This window comes from Oryctolagus cuniculus, chromosome 7 (assembly GCF_051225735.1).
Source record: "Oryctolagus cuniculus isolate XC-2025 breed Fujian yellow rabbit chromosome 7, ASM5122573v1, whole genome shotgun sequence".
Lineage (NCBI taxonomy): Eukaryota > Metazoa > Chordata > Mammalia > Lagomorpha > Leporidae > Oryctolagus > Oryctolagus cuniculus.
Window position 1 is genome coordinate 125,120,193 of NC_142873.1, and position 21,294 is coordinate 125,141,486.

At 43.8% G+C, this 21,294-nt stretch overlaps 1 protein-coding gene across 2 annotated transcripts in view; it reads left to right on the forward strand.

Annotated features, from left to right (window-relative positions):
• Positions 1-5,298: 5,298 nt before the first annotated feature.
• Positions 5,299-21,294, forward strand: part of SPATA6 (spermatogenesis associated 6) — a 129,095-nt gene continuing 113,099 nt past the window's right edge. Inside the window, exons 1-3 of one of the 2 annotated variants that reach the window (XM_008265284.5) lie at positions 5,299-5,541; positions 16,830-16,967; positions 18,559-18,607. In XM_008265284.5, the coding sequence (XP_008263506.1) occupies positions 5,491-5,541; positions 16,830-16,967; positions 18,559-18,607 (238 nt within the window). In that variant the 5' untranslated portion in view covers positions 5,299-5,490. The remainder of the gene's footprint in view (positions 5,542-16,829; positions 16,968-18,558; positions 18,608-21,294) is intronic. The other variant, XM_008265285.5, reaches the window with a different exon arrangement.

The following is a 21,294-nucleotide window of genomic DNA, read 5'->3' on the forward strand; positions in this document are numbered from 1 at the left end:
GCTGTCTAACCATGTGCATCACAATACCTGCTCCAGCATATTTGATGTACATGAACACTATCCAATTAACCCTCATTTTGGTGCCTGTGGTATGCAGAATAAGATCTCTCAAAATGTGTTCATATCCTAATCCTAGGATACTATGAATATACTGCTTCATGGCAGAGAATGAATTAGTTACAGATGGAACTAAGATTAAGGCTGCTAATCAGCTGACCTCTGCTTAAAGGATTATACTGTTTATCTAGGTGGGGTCAGTGGAGGACATGGACAACAGACCGTCCTTAAAGTGGAAACAGCAGGCAGAAGAGTAAGACTGACTGATGAAATGTGAAAAATGCTTGATTCGCAATTGCTGGCTGAGATGCTGGAGGAAGGCGACCAGGAGGTGGCCTTTAGAAGCTGAAAGTCAAGGAAACAGTCTCTTTTATATCTTCCCAAAATGAGCCTGGCCCCACTGCCCCCGGAATGTGGTCCACCGAGATCTGGGTTAGGCTTCTGAGCTACAGATCTGTGAGACAGTAACATTCTAAGCCATGAAGTTTGTGGTGATTTGCCATGGCATCAATAGCATATCATTTCCATGAGACTAATATCAATAATAACAGTGGAACAGAGGAACTATTTCCATCAGCAAAAGTTGAACTGATATTCCAAATCAACCTATAGATTTCTGAACAGTTGAAATAACCAATTAGTAAATGTAATGAAAAATTAAGAAACTCTTCTCACTAATGCAAAGAAAAACTGAAGTTAAATACCTAGGAATTAAATAAGAACTCTACAGAGAAAACTTGAAAACTCAAAGAACACAGGATATGATCCGACAGAGAGACACATGCTATGCTTTTGGAAAGGGATTATGTAACACTGCGAAAATGTAGATGCCCTGAATTAATCTTTAAGTTTAATGTATCGTAATCAAAACTCCAGTTGGAACTTGATAGAAGTACTCTAAGAAGAAACAATAGAGGATCGTGAATAGCCAAATCTGTCTCACAAAAAAGGGACTTTCTGAACCGGATACTAAGAAGCTGAAATTAATAAAGCAGTGTTGTACTGCTGCAAGAACAGACAAATAGAACACTGGGACAGAACAGGAAGTCTGAAGACAGGACTTTGGGTAGCTAGTAAATGATAAAGATGGTGCCATAGCTCAATGAGGGGAAGCATAGAATGTTTGGTAGATATTGTTGGGAAACCTAGCACAGCCTTTAGAGGAGAGAAAAAGAAAAAGAAAGTGGTTCTTGGATTACTGCTTCACAATGTGTACAAAAACATTGAGTCTTCATGGATTAAACATTAAAAAGTGAAAAGGTAAAACTAAAAAGTTAGAAGAAAATATAGAAAATATTTTTGTCAGCTAGGAATGGGGAAGATTTCTTAAAATGTCAGAAACACACAAATATGAGGCAAATGATTGACTTACATTAATGTTAGGTATTAACTAAAGTACACCCTGGACAAAGTTTATAAATGGATGAAATCTGGAAAAGATACTTGGGACATCTAAAGTTGAACTAATTTATTAACCAATAACTAGAATACACAGAACACTGTAAAAGAGAAGAAATAATAGAAAAATGGGCAAAGGATACTAGCAGACAAGGTATACAGAAAATTTCATAAGCATATGGAGACAGCATCATAATCATAAATAATGTGAGAAAATGAATAGTGAGATGATAGTTTACACCTGTTATGCTGGGGAAAACAAGGAAGGTTGATAATGCCAAATTTGGGAAGAATGGGGGTGGCAAAGTAACCCAAAAGGTTGCCGGAAGCATAGACTGCCTGCAACTTTGAATTATTTGGTCAAACCAATAATACTCATATTCTGTGACCTAACAATTCTCTTTTAAACTACATGTAAAATTAAAAGACTAAGCACAAAATTAGAAAGATATTTGTATCATATAGAATAGACAAAGAATGAGTGGGTAGCATATATAAAGAATACCTTTAAATGGAGGTGGGAGGAATGCAACATAAAAGTGGGCAAGAGAACTACTAGGCAGAGAGAAAAGGGAAAAGCTAATGGAACCATCCAGGTTCCATCCAGGTTCAACATCAATAGCAATCAAAAATGCAAAACTGAATCACAGTGAGATACCTGGAGTACAAATATACAAAAATTAAAAATCCAAACATAGCAGTGTTCACAAGAATGTAGGAGGAAAAAAATTTTTTAAAGATTTACTTATTTATTTGAAAGTCAGAGTTACACAGAGAGAGAAGGAGAGGCAGAGAGAGAGAGAGAGAGAGAGAGAGAGAGACAGAGAGAGAGGTGTCTTCCATCCATTGTTTCATTCCCCAGTTAGCCACAACAGCTGGAGCTGTGCCAAACTGAAGCCAGGAGCCAGGAGCCAGGAGCTTCTTCTGGGTCTCCCATGTAGGTGCAGGGGCCCAAGCTCTTGGGCCATCTTCTATTGCTTTCCCAGGCCATAGCAGAGAGCTAGGTCAGAAGTGGAGCAGTCAGGTCTCCAACGGGTGCCCGCCCATATGGGATGCTGGCAGAAGCATAAATAGTTATAAATACTTTGGAAAATGATATAGTATTATCCACTAAGGTTGCACACCTGAAAAACCAAATTCCCCAGGCATCCCACTTTTACTCTGGCACACACACTTTAATGGGCATGTACTAGAATGTTCATACCCATTGTTAATGATAGCTGAAAATGAAAGCAGCAGTAAAAAACTACTGTCAATAGTAGAAAGGATGCATTCACCAATGTGTTTTGTTTTTGTTTTAAAGATTTATTTATTTATATTTGGAATGCAGGGTTACAGAGAGAGAGGGAGAGGCAGAGAGAGATCTTCCATCCGTGGGTTCACTCCCCAAATGACTGCAACGGTCGGGTTTTGCCTGGTCAAAGCCAGGAGCCAGGAGCTTCACCTGGGTCTCCCATGTCGGGGACAAGGGCCCAAGCACTTGGGCCATCTTTCGCTGCTTTCCCCGGCACATAAGCAGGGAGCTGGATAGGAAGTGGAGCAGCCGGGACTCAAACCAGTGCCCACGTGGTGTTACAAGCAGCAGCTTAACCTGCTGCACCAGAAGGCCAGCCCCATCAATATGTATTTCTATATTGGAAAGCTGTACTACAATGAGAACGATTTCAGTTACAGAATATCAGCTTTGGGTGAAACTCAGAGCATAGTCATAAGTGAGAGAAGCAAGTCACAGCAGAACAAGACATTATTTATACTATGATTCCATTTATATCACATCAGTAGCAGGAAATTTTTTTAAAGATTTATTTATTTACTTGAAAGTCAGAGTTATACAGAGAAAGAATGAGAGGCGGAGAGAGAGAGCGAGAGCAAGAGAGAGAGAGAGAGAGAGAGGTCTTCCATCTGCTGGTTCACTCCCCAGATGGCTGCAACGACCAGAGCTGTGCCGATCTGAAGCCAGGAGCTTCCTCTGGTCTCCCACGTGGGTGCAGGGGTCCAAGGACTTGGGCCATCTTCTACTGCTTTCCAAGGCCATAGCTGAGAACTGGATCAGAAGTGGAGCAGCCGGGACTCGAACCGGCGCCCAAATGGGATGCCGGCACTGCAGGTGACAGCCTCACCCCCTAGGACCCAGCACCCAACCCATGAAAATTGAACAATATCTTGTTTAGAAATGCATTCATCAATGGAAAAGGAAGTTTTTGTAACAAAATTCAGAGGAGCAGTTACTTTCAGGAGGAGGAAGACAATGCAGTGGTCTGGACATTTTTAAGGGGCATTGTCCTGTTTTTTAACTGAACGTTTCTTTCTTCTTCTTCTTCTTTTTTTCCCCCCCCACAGGCAGAGTTAGACAGTGAGAGAGAGAGACAGAGAAAAGGTCTTCCTTTCGTTGGTTCACTCCCCAAATGGCCCCCGCGGCAGGTGCAGTGCGCCAATCTGAAGCCAGGAGCCAGGTGCTTCTCCTGGTCTCCCATGGGGTGCAGGGTCCAAGCACTTAGGCCATCCTCCACAGCCACAGAGAGAGCTGGACTGGAAGAGGGGCAACTGGGACAGAATCCAGCACCCCGACCGGGACTAGAACCCGGGGTGCCGGCGCTGCAGGTGGAGGATTAGCCTAGTGAGCCACAGCACCAGCCCTGAATGTTTCACACAGGTATTGTTTGCTTCATTGTTATTAAGATGAATACGTGTCATACACTCATGCATGTGTAATGTATTTTGTAATAACAATATCTTCATATGATTGTCACTTTTAAGTCCTTGTTTATACTCCTGTGGAACTGTGGTCTTCCTACTGTGTTGAATAGTATGATTAGTGGTGAATTAAGCCTGTGAATAGAGAGTGGATTAAAATTATGTCTTCTGATGAAGAGAGGGGCTGGGGGGAGCAGGGGAGTGACAGGAGTGATGGAAGTGTGGTTGTCTTCGTGGAACTGTACCTATGGAAAGCATAAAATCTGTTCTCTTTATATTAATAAAAAATTAAGAAAATAAAACAAGAAAAATGTCTTTAATGGTCTGTGACCAGGCTCTCTACAACTGGATTTATTGTGGATTCCTCATTGAGGGTTTAAGCAATATGCATTGAGATGCATACGCAGGTCCATCAGACCTGGATTGGCCTAGAGGAAGCACCAACAAAGAATCACATCAGATCGGGAAGACGGTGGTGATCTGATTCAATCCCACTTTTCAGAGAGGTAAGGGACGGGCATACTTGAGAGCTCCTGGTTATTTATGTGAAAGGCAAGTAGGGAGAGGGAGAGAGAAGGAGAGAGAAAGAGAGAGAGAGAGCGAGATCTTCCATCTGTCTGCTCACTAATTGCCAGAAGCATCCAGGTTCGGGTCAAGCCGAAGCTAGGAATGGGGAACTCAGTCCGGGTGGCAGAGACCCAAGCACTCGAGGCAGGGTACACATTAGCAGGAAGCCGCACTCCAGTGTGGGATGCAAACGTCCCAAGCGGCAACGTAACCCCTGCCACAAGCAGTGCCTGCTCCCGCTGGCTTCATAACTGTACTAAGAAATTCAAGCAACAGGACTAGTAGGATTGTTATTCTTTTAAAGTTAGGGAAACTGAGGCCACAGAAGGACGCCACTGACCCAAGGTGCCATCACCACGCTGGAACTCCGGGCTCCCAAGCCCGGCTGCCTGGCCTGTGCTCCGCCCCACGACACCGTTATTCCGTTTCCTCTGGCTTTGGGCCCCCTGTCTGACGTCACAGAACAGCCACGCCCACCCGCCCCTCCCGGCGTTCGCCCCGCCCCGCCCCGTCCCCAGGGGCTCGCGGCCCGGCGCGTTCCCGGCCTCTTTCCGGCCCCGCCCCTTCTGGCTGCCATGACAACGAGTCCGCGCCCGGCGCTCAGCAGCTACTCGGGCGGGACCCAGGCTGGACCGCGGGCCCCGGCCTGGGGGCCACAGCTGCCGCCGCCGCCGCCGCCACCTCGTCTCCTCCCCGTCCCCGCCCCGCCCCGCGTCCTCCCGCCTCGCTCGGGCCCGTGGCCGGGGTCCCTCCCCGCCGCCCCACACCGCGCAGATGCCGAAGGTGAAGGCGCTGCAGTGCGCGCTGGCGCTGGAGATCCGCTCTGTGAGTATCGGCTGCGCTCCCGTCCCGAGTGGACTGCGGGACGCCTCCTTGCGGTCGCCTCTGGAAGCCCCGAGTCACAGCAAAGCCTTCACCTTCAAATCACGCCTGGGGACTCCGGGACCCCGTGTGACCCCGGCTGCCCCTCGCACCTCCGGCCACCGCAGCCACGCAGAGGCCCGGCCCCCACCGCAGCTCTGGACCCCACGTCCAGTCGTGGTGTTTCCCACCGCCCCTGACCCCTCCTCCGACCTGCCAGTGCGCTGGGGCGGGGGTTCTCGAACTCCTCTGTGATCGGGATCGCCCTCCCTGGTCACCTCAGTCTTCCCTCCCCACGCCATCGCTGCCCAGGCTCCCTGGCCACGTCCCCTCAGGGTCTCCCAGGAGAAACCCAGCTCTGGCCCCTCCGGCCCTCAAACCCCGCGACAGCGGTTGACCGGGCTCCCTTCTCGTCTTCCCGGTCGCTCCCAAGGAAGGCCCCTTCGGCTTCCGGAAGGGAACTCCTCCAAAGTTGCAGCCGCACGCCGGCGGAGGATCCCTTTCCGCGAGCCCAGGCGGGCGGTCCCCCACCAGCTCGGGGCAGTGAGATAGCCCCCCTCTGCCCGCCGGTCTCCTAAGACCCTTCGCAGGCCTTCTGAACGCCCCCCAGGTCTCTCCCGATCCCTGCTTCAGGCCAAAGCTCCAGCTTGGCTCTTCTGAGGGCCCTCTGCCCCACCCCGCGCTTCCAGGGCGCGGTGGAGTTGTGCAGGCGCAGACCCGTGGGCGGCCTGGAGGCGAAGCTCCGGGTCCCCGAGCCCTCTGTGGCCGCCCAGCACCGCCGCGGTCCGCAGGTGCTGCTGCGTCCGCTCGCGCTCCGGGGCAGGCACGGCTCTCCCCTCACCTAGCCCGGCAGTTCTCCCGGGGCGGCGAACCGAAACCTCCAGGGGGAGTCCCGAGACTGTGTAGGACTTTTGTTGGGTCTCACAGGAGGCCTGGGTGGGGCCGGGGTCGAGGCGCACAGAGAGGGCTCTTGGTCTGCAGGGCCAAGCCAGGGCGGCTCCTGGGAAACTCTGGTGTCCCGGCTGCCTTTTGGCGACACTTGCTAAAGTCAAGATTTGTTTAGCGAAAGCGGACCGGACGCTTGCTCCCGCGCTGGGCTCTGAGGCCACTGGCCAGACCCCGGGCCTGGTTGCGGGCTTGCTCCGCCCTGTGCTTACTCGTGGGGCACGGGATCCCGGGCAGGGCGGCTGCCTCGGGACGCGGGGGCAGCAGGAGCCCGCTGAGAGGAAGAAGCCTTCCCTGGCGGGTTCCCGCGCCCAGGAGTGTGTGTTGCGGGGTGGACGGGTTTTGTCTCAGGCGTTCTCCGCGGAGTTAAGTTGATGGCACAGAGGGAATGACTGTACAATGGAGCTTTGTTGTTCACCCAAGCTAAAGAAGACTCTGCGGGTGGGAACAGTCCCCGTTCCCCCAGCCCCCTCCCAACATTGGGGCCACAGAATTTTACAGTTCTACGAAATTTTAGAAACCACTGGATTCCGTCCCGTTCACAGGTTAGAACACCAGAGGTTTAGCGTGGCTAACTCGTTTGTTCAGGGTTGCACCACTATTTAGGAGCAGATCTGCCCCAAGATGCTGTTTGCCAACCTCAGAAGGCACAAAAGAGACTCCTGGCAACAGCACTGTTAGTTAAACAAGCGTGTTCATCCTGGCTTTGATTGGGCAGAGGACTTGCGTGGCCACAGAGAGTTCTTACATCCTGTTTCCCACTTCTGCTGCTGCTTTTCACTTTATTTGTTCACACTCGCGTGGTATAAAGGCCAAACTATGTACAATGATGTACACGGGGAACTTGGGCCTCAGAGCTGTCTCCTCAAACCTTACCCAGCTGTGTTCATCGGCTGCAGCAGCTGTCCTCACTAGTGGGGTAAACAGATACACTTTCTTTTCTCCAGCACACACACCACATATGTTTACGTTTTTCTTTTCTTGCACGGTAGGTGGCATGTTCTATAAGCTGTTGTACACTTTGGTGTCTTTTTCTTCATTTAATATGACCTGGGGAATCACTCTGCCTCCATGGGAATTGGGGTCTTCTTTTCCCCACCCCCAACTTTTTAAATAAAGTTTTTCAAACATACAGAGTACTTGGAAGAATAGTTCAATGAATAACCATTATTCCCTGACCTATCTACATTAATTTGCTTTGTTTGTACATATGTATATATTATGTGTAAAATATTTTTGTTGTAATTTTGAAAGTAAATTGTTGACATCATAATACTGCCTCCTGAATACTTCAGCATGCATTTTCTAAAAAAGGATAGATATTATTCTACCTAACTGCAACTGTTATCACACCTAAGATAATGAGTGATAATTCATAAATTTCAAGTCCATCTTCAAGTTTTACCAGTTGTCTAAAAACTGACTTTTATAATTTACTTTTTCACACAGGATCCAATCAAAGTTTACATGATGTACTTGGTTATTTGATTGTTAGAACTTTGTACTTCATTTTATTTTATTTATTTATTTTTTTAAAGATTTATTTATTTATTTGAAAGACAGAGTTACAAAAAGAAGAGAGGCAGAGAGCGAGAGAGAGAGGTCTTCCATCCATTGGTTCTCTCCCCAAGTGGCTGCAATGGCTGGAGCTCTGCTGATCCAAAGCCAGGAGCTTCTTCTGAGTCTCCCACATGGGTGCAGGGGCTCAAAGACTTGGGCCATCTTCTACTGCTTTCCCAGGCCATAGCAGAGAGCTGGATCGGAAGTGGAGCAGCCAGGACTAGAACCGGCACCCAGAAGGGATGCCGGCACTGCAGGCAGCACCACTGGTCCCTATACTTCATTTTAATATTGAGCAGTTGCAGTTATTATTTCATTCCCATGACATTCCCTGAATTTTTTTCCTATGGGAAATTCATTCCCAGATAAAGATTTAGAGCACTTTCATCACCCCACAAAAGTGTCTTGTAGGACTGGTGCTGTGGTGCAATGGGTTAAACCGCTGGCCTGCAGCACCAGCATCCCAAATGGGTACTGGTTCAAGTCCTGGATGCTCCACTTCTCATCCAGCTCTCTGTTATCGCCTGGGAAAGCAGTAGAAGATGGCCAAATCCTTGGGCCCCTGCACCCATGTGGGAGACCAGGAAGAAGCCCCTGGCTCCTGGCTTCGGATCGGCCCAGCTCCAGCTGTCACAACCATTTGGGGAGTGAACTAGCAGATGGAAGACCTCTCTCTTTCTCTCTCTCTGTAACTGTCTTTCAAATAAATAAAATCTTTTTTTTTTTTTTTTTTTTGACAGGCAGAGTTAGACAGTGAGAGAGAGACAGAGAGAAAGGTCTTCCTTTTTCCGTTGGTTCACCCCCGAAATGGCCACTATGGCTGGTGCACTGTGGCCGGTGCCCTGCGCCGATCCGAAGCCAGGAGCCAGGTGCTTCCTCCTGGTCTCCCATGAGGGTGCAGGGCCCATGCACTTGGGCCATCCTCCACTGCCTTCCTGGGCCACAGCAGAGAGCTGGACTGGAAGAGGAGCAACCGGGACAGAATCCAGCACCCTGACCAGGACTAGAACCCAGGGTACCAGCGCTGCAGGCTGAGGATTAGCCTAGTGAGCCACAGCACCGGCCAAATAAATAAAATCTTTAAAAAAAATTGACAACAGATTAAAGCCTATTTTTTTAAAAAATAGTGTCTTGTGCCCCCTTCGAGTCTCATGCAGAGGCCATCACTATTCCGATTGCTAGCACTGTAAATGAATTTGCCAGTAATTAAACTTTATATTGGAGTTATGTAATATGTAATATTTTGTGTCTGTCTCTCTTTGCTCCACCTATTTTTGAGATCCATCCAGGTTATGTTGGATATCATTAGTTTATTCCTTTTGATTGTGGAATAGTATTCTAGTACAGAACACAATGTGTTTATCCATTCTCTCTTTTTTTTTAATTGACAAATACTGTATATATCTAAAATGAACAAATTGTTGTTTTGGCTGTGTATATATTGTGGAAATTTTAAGTTAGACTAATATGTCCTTTACCTCACAGACTTAGTTTTATGTGATAAGAACATTTTAGATCCACTGTTTTAGCAATATTAATGTATGCAATACATTTTGTTATTAACTATACTTAACCACGTTTATTCTCCAGAATTCATCCTAACTGAAACATGTTACACTTTAGCAAATGTCTCCCTTTATCTCACCTCCCTCACTGACCCCTCCCCATCACCTCCCAGGTCCTGGTAGCTACCCTTCTACTCTCTATCCGTGAGTTCAGCATTTTTAGATTCTACCTAAAATTGAGATCATGCATTATTTATCTTTATCTGGCTTATTTCACCTGGCTTATTTCACTTAGGATAATATCCTCCAAGTTCATACATATTATTGCAAATGACAAGATTTCCTTCTTTTTTTTTAAGAGTCATTTATTTATTTGAAAGGCAGAGGCAGAGAGAGAGAGAGAGAGAGAGGTCTTCCATCTGCTGGTTCACTTCCTGAATGGCTGTGACACCCAGAGCTAGGCCAATCTGAACCCAGAAGCTTGGATCTTCTTCTGGGTGTCCCACATGGTTGCAGGGGCCCAAGGGCTTGGGCCATCTTTCACTGTTTTCCCAGGCACATTAGCAGAGAGCTGGATAAGAAGCAGAGCAGCCAGGACTCGAACTGGTGCCCATATGGGATGTTGGCACTGCAGGTGGCGGTTTTACCCTTATGGCATAGTGCCAGCCCCAAGATATCCTTCTTTTTAAAGGCTGAAAACTTTCCTTTAGTATCCCTGGGAGATAGGTTCCAGCCCCACCCCTGTGGATATTAAAATGTGAGGATAGTCAAGTCCCTTATATAAAATAGCATAATATTTACATATAACCTATCCATATCAGACTCTCAAGTATTTCAAATCATTTCTAGGTTACTTATAGTACCTAATATATAGTACCTTTCTATATAAGTACTAATATAGTTCCTTCCTTCCTTCCTTCCTTCCTTCCTTCCTTCCTTCCTTCCTTCCTTTCTTTCACAGCTGAGTAGTGCTTAATGGTGTATATATACCATAATTTCTATCCAACCAACAGTTGATAGACATCTGGGTTGATTTCACATCTTAGCTATTGTGAATTAAGCTGAAATGAACATGAGGTACAGATATAACTCTTTCATATGCTGATTTCTATTGGTTTGTGTAAATTCCCAGGAGTGGGATGGCTGCATCATATGTTAGGTCCATATTAAGATTTTTTAGGTATTTCCATACTGTCTTCTTCAAGGGCTATACCAACTTACTTTCCCACCAACAATGGATTAGGGTACCTTTTTCCCCACATCCTTGCCAGCATTTATTGTCTCATGATTTCTGTATGAGAACCATTCTAACTGGGGTGAGGTAAAACCTCATTGTGGTTTTGATTGGCATTTGCCTGATGGCTAGTGAGCCTGAGCATTTTTCATGTGTCTCTTGGCCATTGGAATTTCCCCTTTAGAAAAATGTCTGTTTAAGTCCTTTGCCCGTTTCTTAACTGGGTTGTTGTTGCATTTCTCAAGCTCTTCATATATTCTGGTTATTAATCCTTTATCAGTTGCATAGTTTGCAAATAATTTCTCCCATTCTGTTGATCACCTCTCCACTTTGCTGAGTATTAATTTTGCATTGCAGAAGCTCCTTAGCTTGATGTAATCCCATTTGTCTACTTTGGCTTTAACTGTCTGTGCTTCTGGGTTGTTTTTTTTTTTTTTTCCAAGAAGTCTTTCCTATGCTAATGTCTTGAAGAGTTTTCCCAATGTTCTCTAGTAATTTGATAACATTGGGCTGTAGATTTAGGTCTTGATCCACTTTGAGTGGATTGTGTATAAGGTATAAGGTGTGGGTATAGATTCATGCTTCTGCACATGGAGATCCAGTTTCCCCAGCACCATATATTAAACAGACTATCCTTGTTTCAGGGATTGATTTCAGCTCATTTGTCAAATACAAATTGGTTGTAGATGTGTGGATTTCTTTCTGGACATTTATTCTATTCCATTGGTTTACATATCTGTTTTTGTGCCAGTACCAGGCTGTTTTGATTATAATTGCCTGTAGTATATCTTGATATCTGGTATTGTGATGCCTCTGGTTTTGATTTTGTTGTATAAGATTGCTTTAACTATTAAGGGTCTCTTGTGTTTCCATATGAATTTTAGCATCATTTTTTTCTAGATCTGCAAAGAATGTCATTGGTATTTTGGTTGAGATCGCATTGAATATGTAAATTGCTTTTGCTATTATGGACATTTTGATGATGTTGATTCTTCCAATCCATGAACATGGAAGATTTTTCTATTTTTAAATATCGTCTTCTGTTTCTTCCTTTAGTGTTTTGTAATCTTCATCATAGAGTTCTTTGACATCCTTCATTAAATTTATTCCAAGGTATTCGATCAGCTAATATTTTGTTGAGGATTTTTGCATCTATGTTCAACAGGGATATTGTTCTCTTTTTCTGTTGTTGTCTTTTTCTAGATCAGGAATTAAGGTGATGCAGGCTTCTTAGAAAGAAATTGGGAGGATTCCCTCCCTTTCAATTGTTTAGAATAGTTTGAGAAGAATTGGAATTAGTTCTTCTTGAAATGAATAATGGAATTCAGCAGTGAAGCCACCTGGTCCCAAGCTTTTTTTTGTTGGGTGGGTCTTTATACTGATTCAGTTTCCATCTGGGTTATTGGCCTGTTTAGGTTTTCTATGGCTTCATGAGTCAATTTTGGTAGATTGTATGTGTCTAGGAATTTAACTATTTCTTCTAGGTTTCCCAATTTGTTGGCATACAACTCTTTATTGTAATTCCTGATGATTTTCTTTTTATTTCTGTGGTGTCTGTTGTTACATTTTCTTTTTCATTTCATTTCTTGTTTTATTGATTTGGGTTGTCCCCCCCCCCCCCTTTGACAGGCAGAGTGGACAGTGAGAGAGAGAGACAGAGAGAAAGGTTTTCTTTTTCCGTTGGTTCACCCCCCAATGGCCACCGAGGCCTGCACACTGCGGCCATCGCACCACACTGATCTGAAGCCAGGAGCCAGGTGTTTCTCCTGGTCTCCCATGCGGGTGCAGGGCCCAAGCACTTGGGCCATCCTCCATTATACTCCCGGGCCACAGCAGAGAGCTGGACTGGAAGAGGAGCGACCGGGACAGAATCCGGTGCCCGACCAGGACTAGAACCTGGGGTGCTGGTGCAGCAGGCAGAGGATTAGCCTATTGAGCCATGGCGCCGGCCTCCCATTTTTTTTTTTTTTTTTTTTTGGTTAGTTGGTCCAATGGCCCAATGGTGTATCAGTTTTATTTATTTTGTAAAAAACCAGCTCTTCATTTCACCCATCTTTTGTATTTTTTGTGTGTTTTAATCTTGTTCTCTGATTTTAATTATTTCTTGCCTCCTAATTTTGAGTTTGGTTTGTTGTTATTCTTTTTTTTTTTTTCTGGCTCCTTGAGATACACTGATAGCTCATTTATTTGGTACCTTTCCAATTTCTTCATGAAGGCACCAATGCTATAAACTTCTCTCTTAACACTACTTTTGCAGTATCCCATATGTTTTAATATGATGTGTTGTCAACCTCATTCATTTCCAGAAATTTTTTGATTTTCCTTTTGATTTCTTCTGTGACCCACTGTTCATTCAGGAGCATATTATTCAGTCTTCATGTGTTTGCATATGATCTAGAGATTCTTGAGTTGTTGATTTCCAGCTTCATTCCACTGTGTTCAAAGAAGATGCATGGTATGATTTTGATTTTGTTGAATTTCCTGAGACTTGCTTTATGGCTTAATATATAGTCTGTCTTAGAGAAAGTTCCATGTACTGATGAGGATGATGTGTATTCTGCCAACTGTGGGGTGATAAGTTCTGTAGATATCAGGTATGTCCTTTTGTTCCATAGTGCTGATTAGGTCTGTTGCTTCTTTGTTGATTTTGTGTCTAGTTGAACTGTCCATTGGTGAAAGTGGGGCGTTGAAGTCCCCTGTTAATATTGTATTAGAGTCTGTCTTCCTGTTCTTCTGCATTCTTTTTTTTGTTTGTTTGTTTGTTTGTTTTCCTCTGTATATCTTCAGACAGACTGTTTTTAAGCTCACTGATTCTTGTTTGATCCACTCTGCTTCTGATGCCTTCTTTCACATTTTTAACTTTGTTTGATGTACTTTTCAAGCCATAGGATTTTTTTTTGTAATTATTTTCTTATATCTTTTTAAGCTTCTGTGTTAGAATAATAAATCATCTCCGAGTTTACCTGAATCTCATTGTGTTTCCTTAAAATGACTATTTTACATTCTGTACCTGTCATGATTCCCTTACAGTTTTTTTTTTTTTATAAGATTTATTTATTTGAAAGGCAGAGTTACAGAGGGGCAGAGGCAGAGATCTTCCATCTGGTGGTTCACTCCCCAAATGGCTGTATTGGCCAGAGCTGGGCCTATCTGAAGCCAGGAGCCAGAAGCTTTCTCTGGGTCTCTCACGAGGGTGCATGGGCTCAAGGTCTTGGGCCATCTTCTACTGTGTTCCCAGGCCATTGCAGAGAGCTGAATCAGAAATACAGCAGCCGGGACTTGAACCGACACCATGGGATGCTGGCACTGCAGGCAGAGGCTTTACCTGCTGCACCACAGTGCCGGCCCCACCCTGACAGTTACTGATGTCTGTTAGTATGTATTGGCAACTGCGCATTAAAGGGTTAGGGATTTTTCCCACTCTCTGTAATCCGGCTTTGTATGTTCCTGTCTTCCAGAAATTCTAAGCACTTTGCCATGTTTTCTCTGAGCCTGTGGACACTTAGGCTGTATTGGCATTAGATGGTTCTGTTGAAGTTTGCTACAAGTCTGCTCTTGGTTTGTTGTCACTGTTTCAATACAAGGGGGTGCTTCTATCTCAGGTTTATCTTAAATATAGTAGGTATTTGTTTAGAATTAACTTCTACAGGCTTGATTTGGGAGCCCTGGGCTGGGGATAGAGACCTTTGGGCTTTATCTGGTGTTGGGTGTCACAGCCATAGGCCTGACATTGAGCTCCAAGGCAAGGTCCTGTATGACTTTCCCACCCCACTTCCTAGAGGCTGTAATCTTGTTCCACTCTCAGCCAGAGGTGGGGGAAAGGGTGGTGGGGGCAGTCCATTTGGCATGTGGCTAAGGAGGCCCAAAGGCTCAGTCTGCAGGTGATGACCTGGGGGTAGGGGTGTGGGATCCTGTCTGCACGATGTTTTACCATGACCTGCCTGGCACTGGGTTTCAAGTCTAAGGTCTGGACTTAATCCCTTCTCCGTCTCCCAAGCAGGCTGCATGGAGCTGTACCGGTTGCAGCTGGGGGAGTGATGACAGGCAACTCGTAACTTCACGCCTTCCTCAGTGCCTCTTATCCTGTCGTCGCATGGTGGTCTCTTAGCTGATGTTGTTAGCTGCTGTGAAGGTGGTTTGCGTATGAACAGCTGTTCAGATTGCTGTGTTTACGGGGAGAGGATTGCAGGGGCACCTTACTCACTTGCTGTCTTGCTCCGCTTTCCAGAAAGAAATCTTTAACTGATAAATACAAAGAGATGGGCATGTTAGTCATTTATTCAATGCAGTGGTCTGTGTTGACAGATGATATAATTTTTAATCTAACGATGACAGTAGCTGATATTGATGAATATTCTGTCAGACTTTGCTCTAAGCACTTCACATTTATTAACTCATCTAATCCTAGGACTCATTACTTTATGACCTTGTTAGTGTATCACCTAAACTTTCCTGGGACTCTGTTGTTTTCATATATAGAAGTTCTGAAGCTGGACAAGATAATATCTTAAACTTTTTCATACTGAAAGTGTACTTCTTTGGCTATAGTGATGAGGAAAATGAAAGTCTGCCCTCAGGGAACTTAGAGTAAGATGTATCCATTTGCTTAAAATGCATCTAGACAATAATTTGGATCTGTGACGTGCTGAAAGAAGTTAAAGTATATTATTTTTGCATATAGTAACTTCATAATAAATGTGTGAATTTGATTGGATTGAATAACAACAGCTGTTGAATCAAGATAAGTTTTGTGTAGGTGTCTGTTAATAATTGCCTGGGCAGATGGGAGGAGTAAATCAAGAAGGCATGGAATGGAATGGTTGAAGTCAGTACTCCTTATATTACTCTGTTTTATATCACACTATATAGTTAATGGAAGACCTTGAGACAAGTAATGTGTATGTTCAGAGAACAATAAAAATATACTTAGAATGTATCAGAATATGTTGGACAAAGTTATTATGTTGACCTCAAGTTTCAGAAAGCCTTCAGTATGCTGTTAAGGGCATATTAATCACCGGCTGTGGAATATGGCAGGGGCTGGAGAGCCTGCGCTGTGTTTTGTTTAGAAGCCTCACATTTTATGCTGGTACTTTCTGTCAGTCTTAATGAGGATAGGTGCAGTTTAGTATTTAAAAAAACACATTATTGGGCTCAAAACTTTCAATTCATTGACTTTGAAACTTTTTCACATTGCTTTTTCTTAAAAAATTATTTATTTATTTGAAAGGCAGAGTGATGGGGCAGGGCGGGCGAGGATGTATCTTCTAACCACTGGTATACTCTCCAAATGCCTGCAATAGCCAGAGCTGGGCCAAACTGATGTCAGAAGTCAGGAACCCCATCTGAGTCTCCCACATGAGTGGCAGGAACCCAGGTACTCGGGCCATCACCTACTGCCTCTCAGGTGCATAAACAGGAAGTAGGATCATAAGCGTGGAGTAGCTGGGACTTGCCCAACCAGGCACTTCTATAAGGGATGTGGGTGTGTGCAAGCGGCAACTTAACCTGCGGTTCCACATCGCCCTTACCTCATACTGCTTTTGATGAGCATGTCTATGAACTGCTGTTTAGTGTGCTAGAGGTCAGATTTGTGCTTTTGGTTTATTTATTTATTTATTTGTTTTTTTTGCCCTCTAGTACAATTTTTATTTCTACCAAGTGCTAATCCTTTGTGATTTAATGATGCTGAATAACTTTGAGCATTCAGTATAAAGTGGGAGCCTAAGGCTAACTATTTAAACCTGTTTGTGTCTATCCCTAGTGCCAGTATGGAGAACTTCAAAATCTGGCACAAGTAACCAGGTGGAAAATTGTAGATTTCTCGGAGTGAGAGGAAGTTGCAAAAGCGTTTCATTTAACTTTGTAAACACTAGTCTCTCTTTTGTTATTTGAATTTTTATTAGATTAGCAGACTAATGTTTTTGTGTAATATTTGATACATCATTTTAGTAGAATAGTTCAGGAACTCATAAAACAGTTATATTCCTTTATCTAATTTCTTTCAGGTAACTTGTCCAGGAGTGGTGCTGAAAGACAAGGAGGACATCTACCTTAGCATCTGTGTGTTTGGCCAATACAAAAAGACACAATGTGTCCCAGCCACTTTTCCACTGGTTTTCAATGCCAGAATGGTGTTTGAAAAGGTAAGTTTTTCAAATAGCAGATCAACTAGTAATGCAAATTCAAAGTGGTTCCAACTTTTGAATAAAAGCCCATAATGTAAGTTATGATTGCTTATTATTGTTGCAGCCGGGCAAGTAGAAACAGAGGTGCATCACACACTGATAACATCTGAGGGTCGTTTATTGCTGGTGGTGGTGGAGAGTGGGCTCATGCCTTAAAGAACTCTCGACCCTGAAGCTCAAAGCAACAGGGTTTATAAAGGCAAAAATCACAAGGAGGGGAGGGGGAATGCATGGTTGCTAGGATTGGGGAATACTAAGGTGAAGCTGACCTAAGGCCTATGCAAAACTAATATCAATTATAATTTTGACAATAGACAAATTACAATCTTAGCATTAATCCAGGTGCAGCCTATCTGTTTTAAGCTTGAGTGATCATACCATGGAGTCTCTGTGTTCTGCCAGGTGGGATGCAGTGTTATGTTACTGTCTGAATTTTAGGCCATAGTTTCAGACCAGAGTCTCAGAGTCTCATGGTGGGGGGTGCTCTAAAATGGAGTCCCTACTGTCAAGGTGTCACTTCACTATATGCTTCAGTTTAATTCCAAAAGGAAAGTTATGACTTAAATCTATAAGATTGAGAATATTCATTATATTTTGCATTGAATCAGTTGCCATTTTTCCTTGATGGATCAACAGGTTCTTAAAATTGTCGTAGTGGGGTTTGTGTAAACCATAGCACCTTGAATTCTAAATAATTATTTCATAAAACAAAATAAATTCTTAATAGATAAGATAGTTTATTTATGACTGTCTTATAGTACTTTTTCTATAAGCCTCTTTTCTTTTTTTCTCCTAAAACTGCTCCTTTTGATGAACGGCTACCAGTCACATTTCTTAACTTTTTATTTTCCCTCCTTTTTCCCTCTGTCTCCTTCTCTTCCTTTGTCCCTCCCTCCTTCTTTTCTTCTCTCCTTCCTTTCTCCCAGGAATAATTACCCAGTACCTGCTCTATTTGCCAATTGTTCTCTGCCCCGAGGATATGTGATAAACAAGGAAAAATCCACCCCTCTTGGAGCTTTCACTGTCATAAGAGAAACAGACAATAACCAATAAATGCATCAGTGATATTAGATAGAAATAATTGCATGAAGAGAATAAAGGGAGAGTAATGGGATTAGGGGTGTTGTCCATTTTAAAGAGTGGTCAGAGAAGGCAGTAACACTGAAGCTGAGTCAGAATTATGAGATTGTATCAGTTATTTGAAGACCTAGGGGAAAAAGCATTCTAATGAGAAGATAGCAAATGTAAAGGTTTCCTGTTGAGAGTAAGCTTGAGAGGTTGGAGGAACACTAAGAAGGTTGGCAGGATCGTGGTAACAACAGTGGCAAGAATGCTGACAGACAAAGCTGGGAGAGGGCAGAAATAGCTATAAAGATCATTCGTAGTGTTTTTCGTACTGAGCATGGGAAGCAGAGAGGGAGTGTTCTTAGTAATGTCATGTTTTCTTTGGTTGGGTACATAATATTTTGAGAGAGGGAAAAAACAAAGACAGTCTCATCTCTACGTTCCATTCACATCTTCCCATCCTCCCTGTGTCCTTCCACCATAGGTGTTCCCTGAAGCAGTAGACCCTGGAGATGTGGTGGCACAACTTGAGTGTAAGTTAACTTTATAATTCCTGGCTCTAAGACATCTCAGATATTATCATCCTTATTCCTTTTAATCCTGGGTTAAATAGAAATTTAAGTCTAGTAGAGTTTTAAAAATCTTGAGTTGACCCCCCCTTTTTTGCATTTTTTTAGAATTTCAGAATACATCTGGAAATAATCAAAAATACATGTGACAGAGAGGCTTGGTTTGACTCCCTTTTCTGTGTGTTCAGTCATTGACTTATTTTATTTAACTTTTTATCGGTTAATATGATAACAAATCATTTGTGTCAAAAGGATAGATTGAGATTCATGTTAGGTAGGATTTTGTACTGCAAACAGAAAATGTGTCTAACCTCAGATTACTTCTAATCAAGAGACTAAATAATAGAAGATCAAAGTAATGGTATCCTAAAATATGTATGCCTTTGCTCTTTGTATTATGTTCATTATGTTAGTAAATTATTTGAAAGACTTTTTTCAGGGCTAGGCATAACCATAAATTACTTGAGTAGTAGGAATCAACTATGAAAAGATGCAACTATCTGTGAGATCAGCAATGCAAAAGAGTATACTTGAGTATAAACTATTCAAGTTCTTGGTATGAAATGAAAAGCTCTGCTATTTATCATTATAATTAGAGGAACAGGCATCTAGCTCAGTGGTTGAGACACCTGTTAAGATGCTTGTGTCCCATACTGAAGCACCCGAGTTCCATCCCTGGCTTCAGCTCCTGGCTCCAGCTTCCTACCAATGCAGATCATGGAGGGAGTGGTAAAGGCTTAAGTAATTGTGTTCCCAGATGGGAGACCTGGGTTGAATTCTTGTCTCTTAGCTGTTGTGGGCAGCAGATGGGAGCCACACTCCCACCCCACCTCCCTCTCTGTGCCCCTGCTACCTGTCAGATAAATAAATAGGCTGTGGAGTCACTAGATTGGTCCATTGTATAGCAGTGGCTCAAAAGGCCAATACTATTAGGTGTCATGATCAAATGTCTCCTTCCACTTCCCCCACTCCATTGGGATTCTAGCAATGAAGAAACATGGATTAGAATCTGTGTATATAGGGCAGGACTGGGCTGACCTAGTGTCTGTCTTCATACAGCTTATAGTTTTTCAATTCTTCTCTAGAGCACTCATCATTGTCAATGTCAATATTTTGTTAATTGTTTTGTAGCTGTCCTAGTGCTTGATGTTACATATTCCACTGTGGCAGACTAGCTTGGTGAAAGTTTGATGTCAGTAGGTTTATAATTTTTAATATTTCATTAGCAACTCATTTAGTATCTGAGAAATCGTGTCTTAGAAAAAATTGTGGGGGCTGGCGCTGTGGCGTAGCAAGTAAAGCTGCCACTTCCAGTGCCTGCATCCCATATGGACACTGGTTTGAGGCCTGGCTGCTTCACTTCCGATCCAGCTCTCTGCTATGGCCTGGGAAAGCAGTAGAAGATGGTCAAAGCTCTAGGGCCCCTGTACCCATGTGGGAGACCTGGAAGAATTTCCTGGCTCCTGGCATCAGATAGGCACAGCTCTGGCTGTTGCAGCCAATTGGGGAGTGGACCAGTGGATGGAAGACCTCTCTCGCTCTCTCTGCCTCTGTCTCTCTATAATTCTGCCTTTCAAATGAATGAATAAATAAATCTTTCAAAAAGAAAAAAGAAGAAAAAAATGTGGCTCTAAAATGTGGCTCTTTTTTTTTTTTTTAAGAGCTATTTATTTGGTTGAAAGAGTTACTGAGAGGTAGAGGCAGAGAGAGAGAGAGAGAGAGAAAGAAAGAGAGAGAGAGGTCTTCCATCTGCTGGTTCACTCCCCAGATAGCTGCAACAGGCAGAGCTGGGCCGATCCAGAGCTACATCGATCTGAAGCCAAGGGCCGGGAGCTTCTTCCTGGTTTCCCACGTGGGTGTTGGGGCCCAAGGACTTGGGCCATCTTCTGCTGCTTTCCCAGGCCATAGCAGAGAGCTGGATCAGAAGTGGAGCAACCAGTACTTGAATTGGCACTTATATGGGATGCTGGCACTGGGACCACAGTGCTGGCCCCAGGGTTTCTCTTTTTAATCTTCTAAATAAAAGCCATTTTTAGGTAGATGATTTATAAATATTTTCTCCCAGTCTGTGGACTGTGTCTTCATTCATTCAATAGTGGCTTTGGAATAATGAAAGTTATAAAGTTAAATAAATTTTTTTATAGTTTATACTTTTGGTGTCAGATCCATGAAATATGTATTCTAAAAAATTTTTATGTACTTGAAAGTTAGAGTTACAAAGAGAGAGGGGAAGAGAGAGAGAAAGATTGATCTTCCATTCATTGGTTTGCTCCCAAGATAACTGCAACAGCCAGGGCTGTGCCAGGCTGAAGCCAAGAGTCACGACTGTCATCTGGGTCTCCCATGTGGGTGGCAGAGGTTCAAACACTTGGGGATCTTCCGCTGCTTTTCCAGGCCGTTAGCAGGGAACTGGAATGGAAGCAGAGCAGCTGGACACGAACCGGCTCTTAAATGGGATGCTGGCATCCAGGCGGTGGCTTTATTTGCTACGCCATAGCACTGGTCCTCACATCTGTGAAATAGCTGCCTCATTCAAGGTCACACATTTTTTTCTACTTTCAGGTTGAAAAGAATATCCTTCTCTTTGCTGAATTGTTTGTGTACGTTTGTTGAAAACTGATTGACTGTAAACCTGAGGGTTTCTTTCTGAG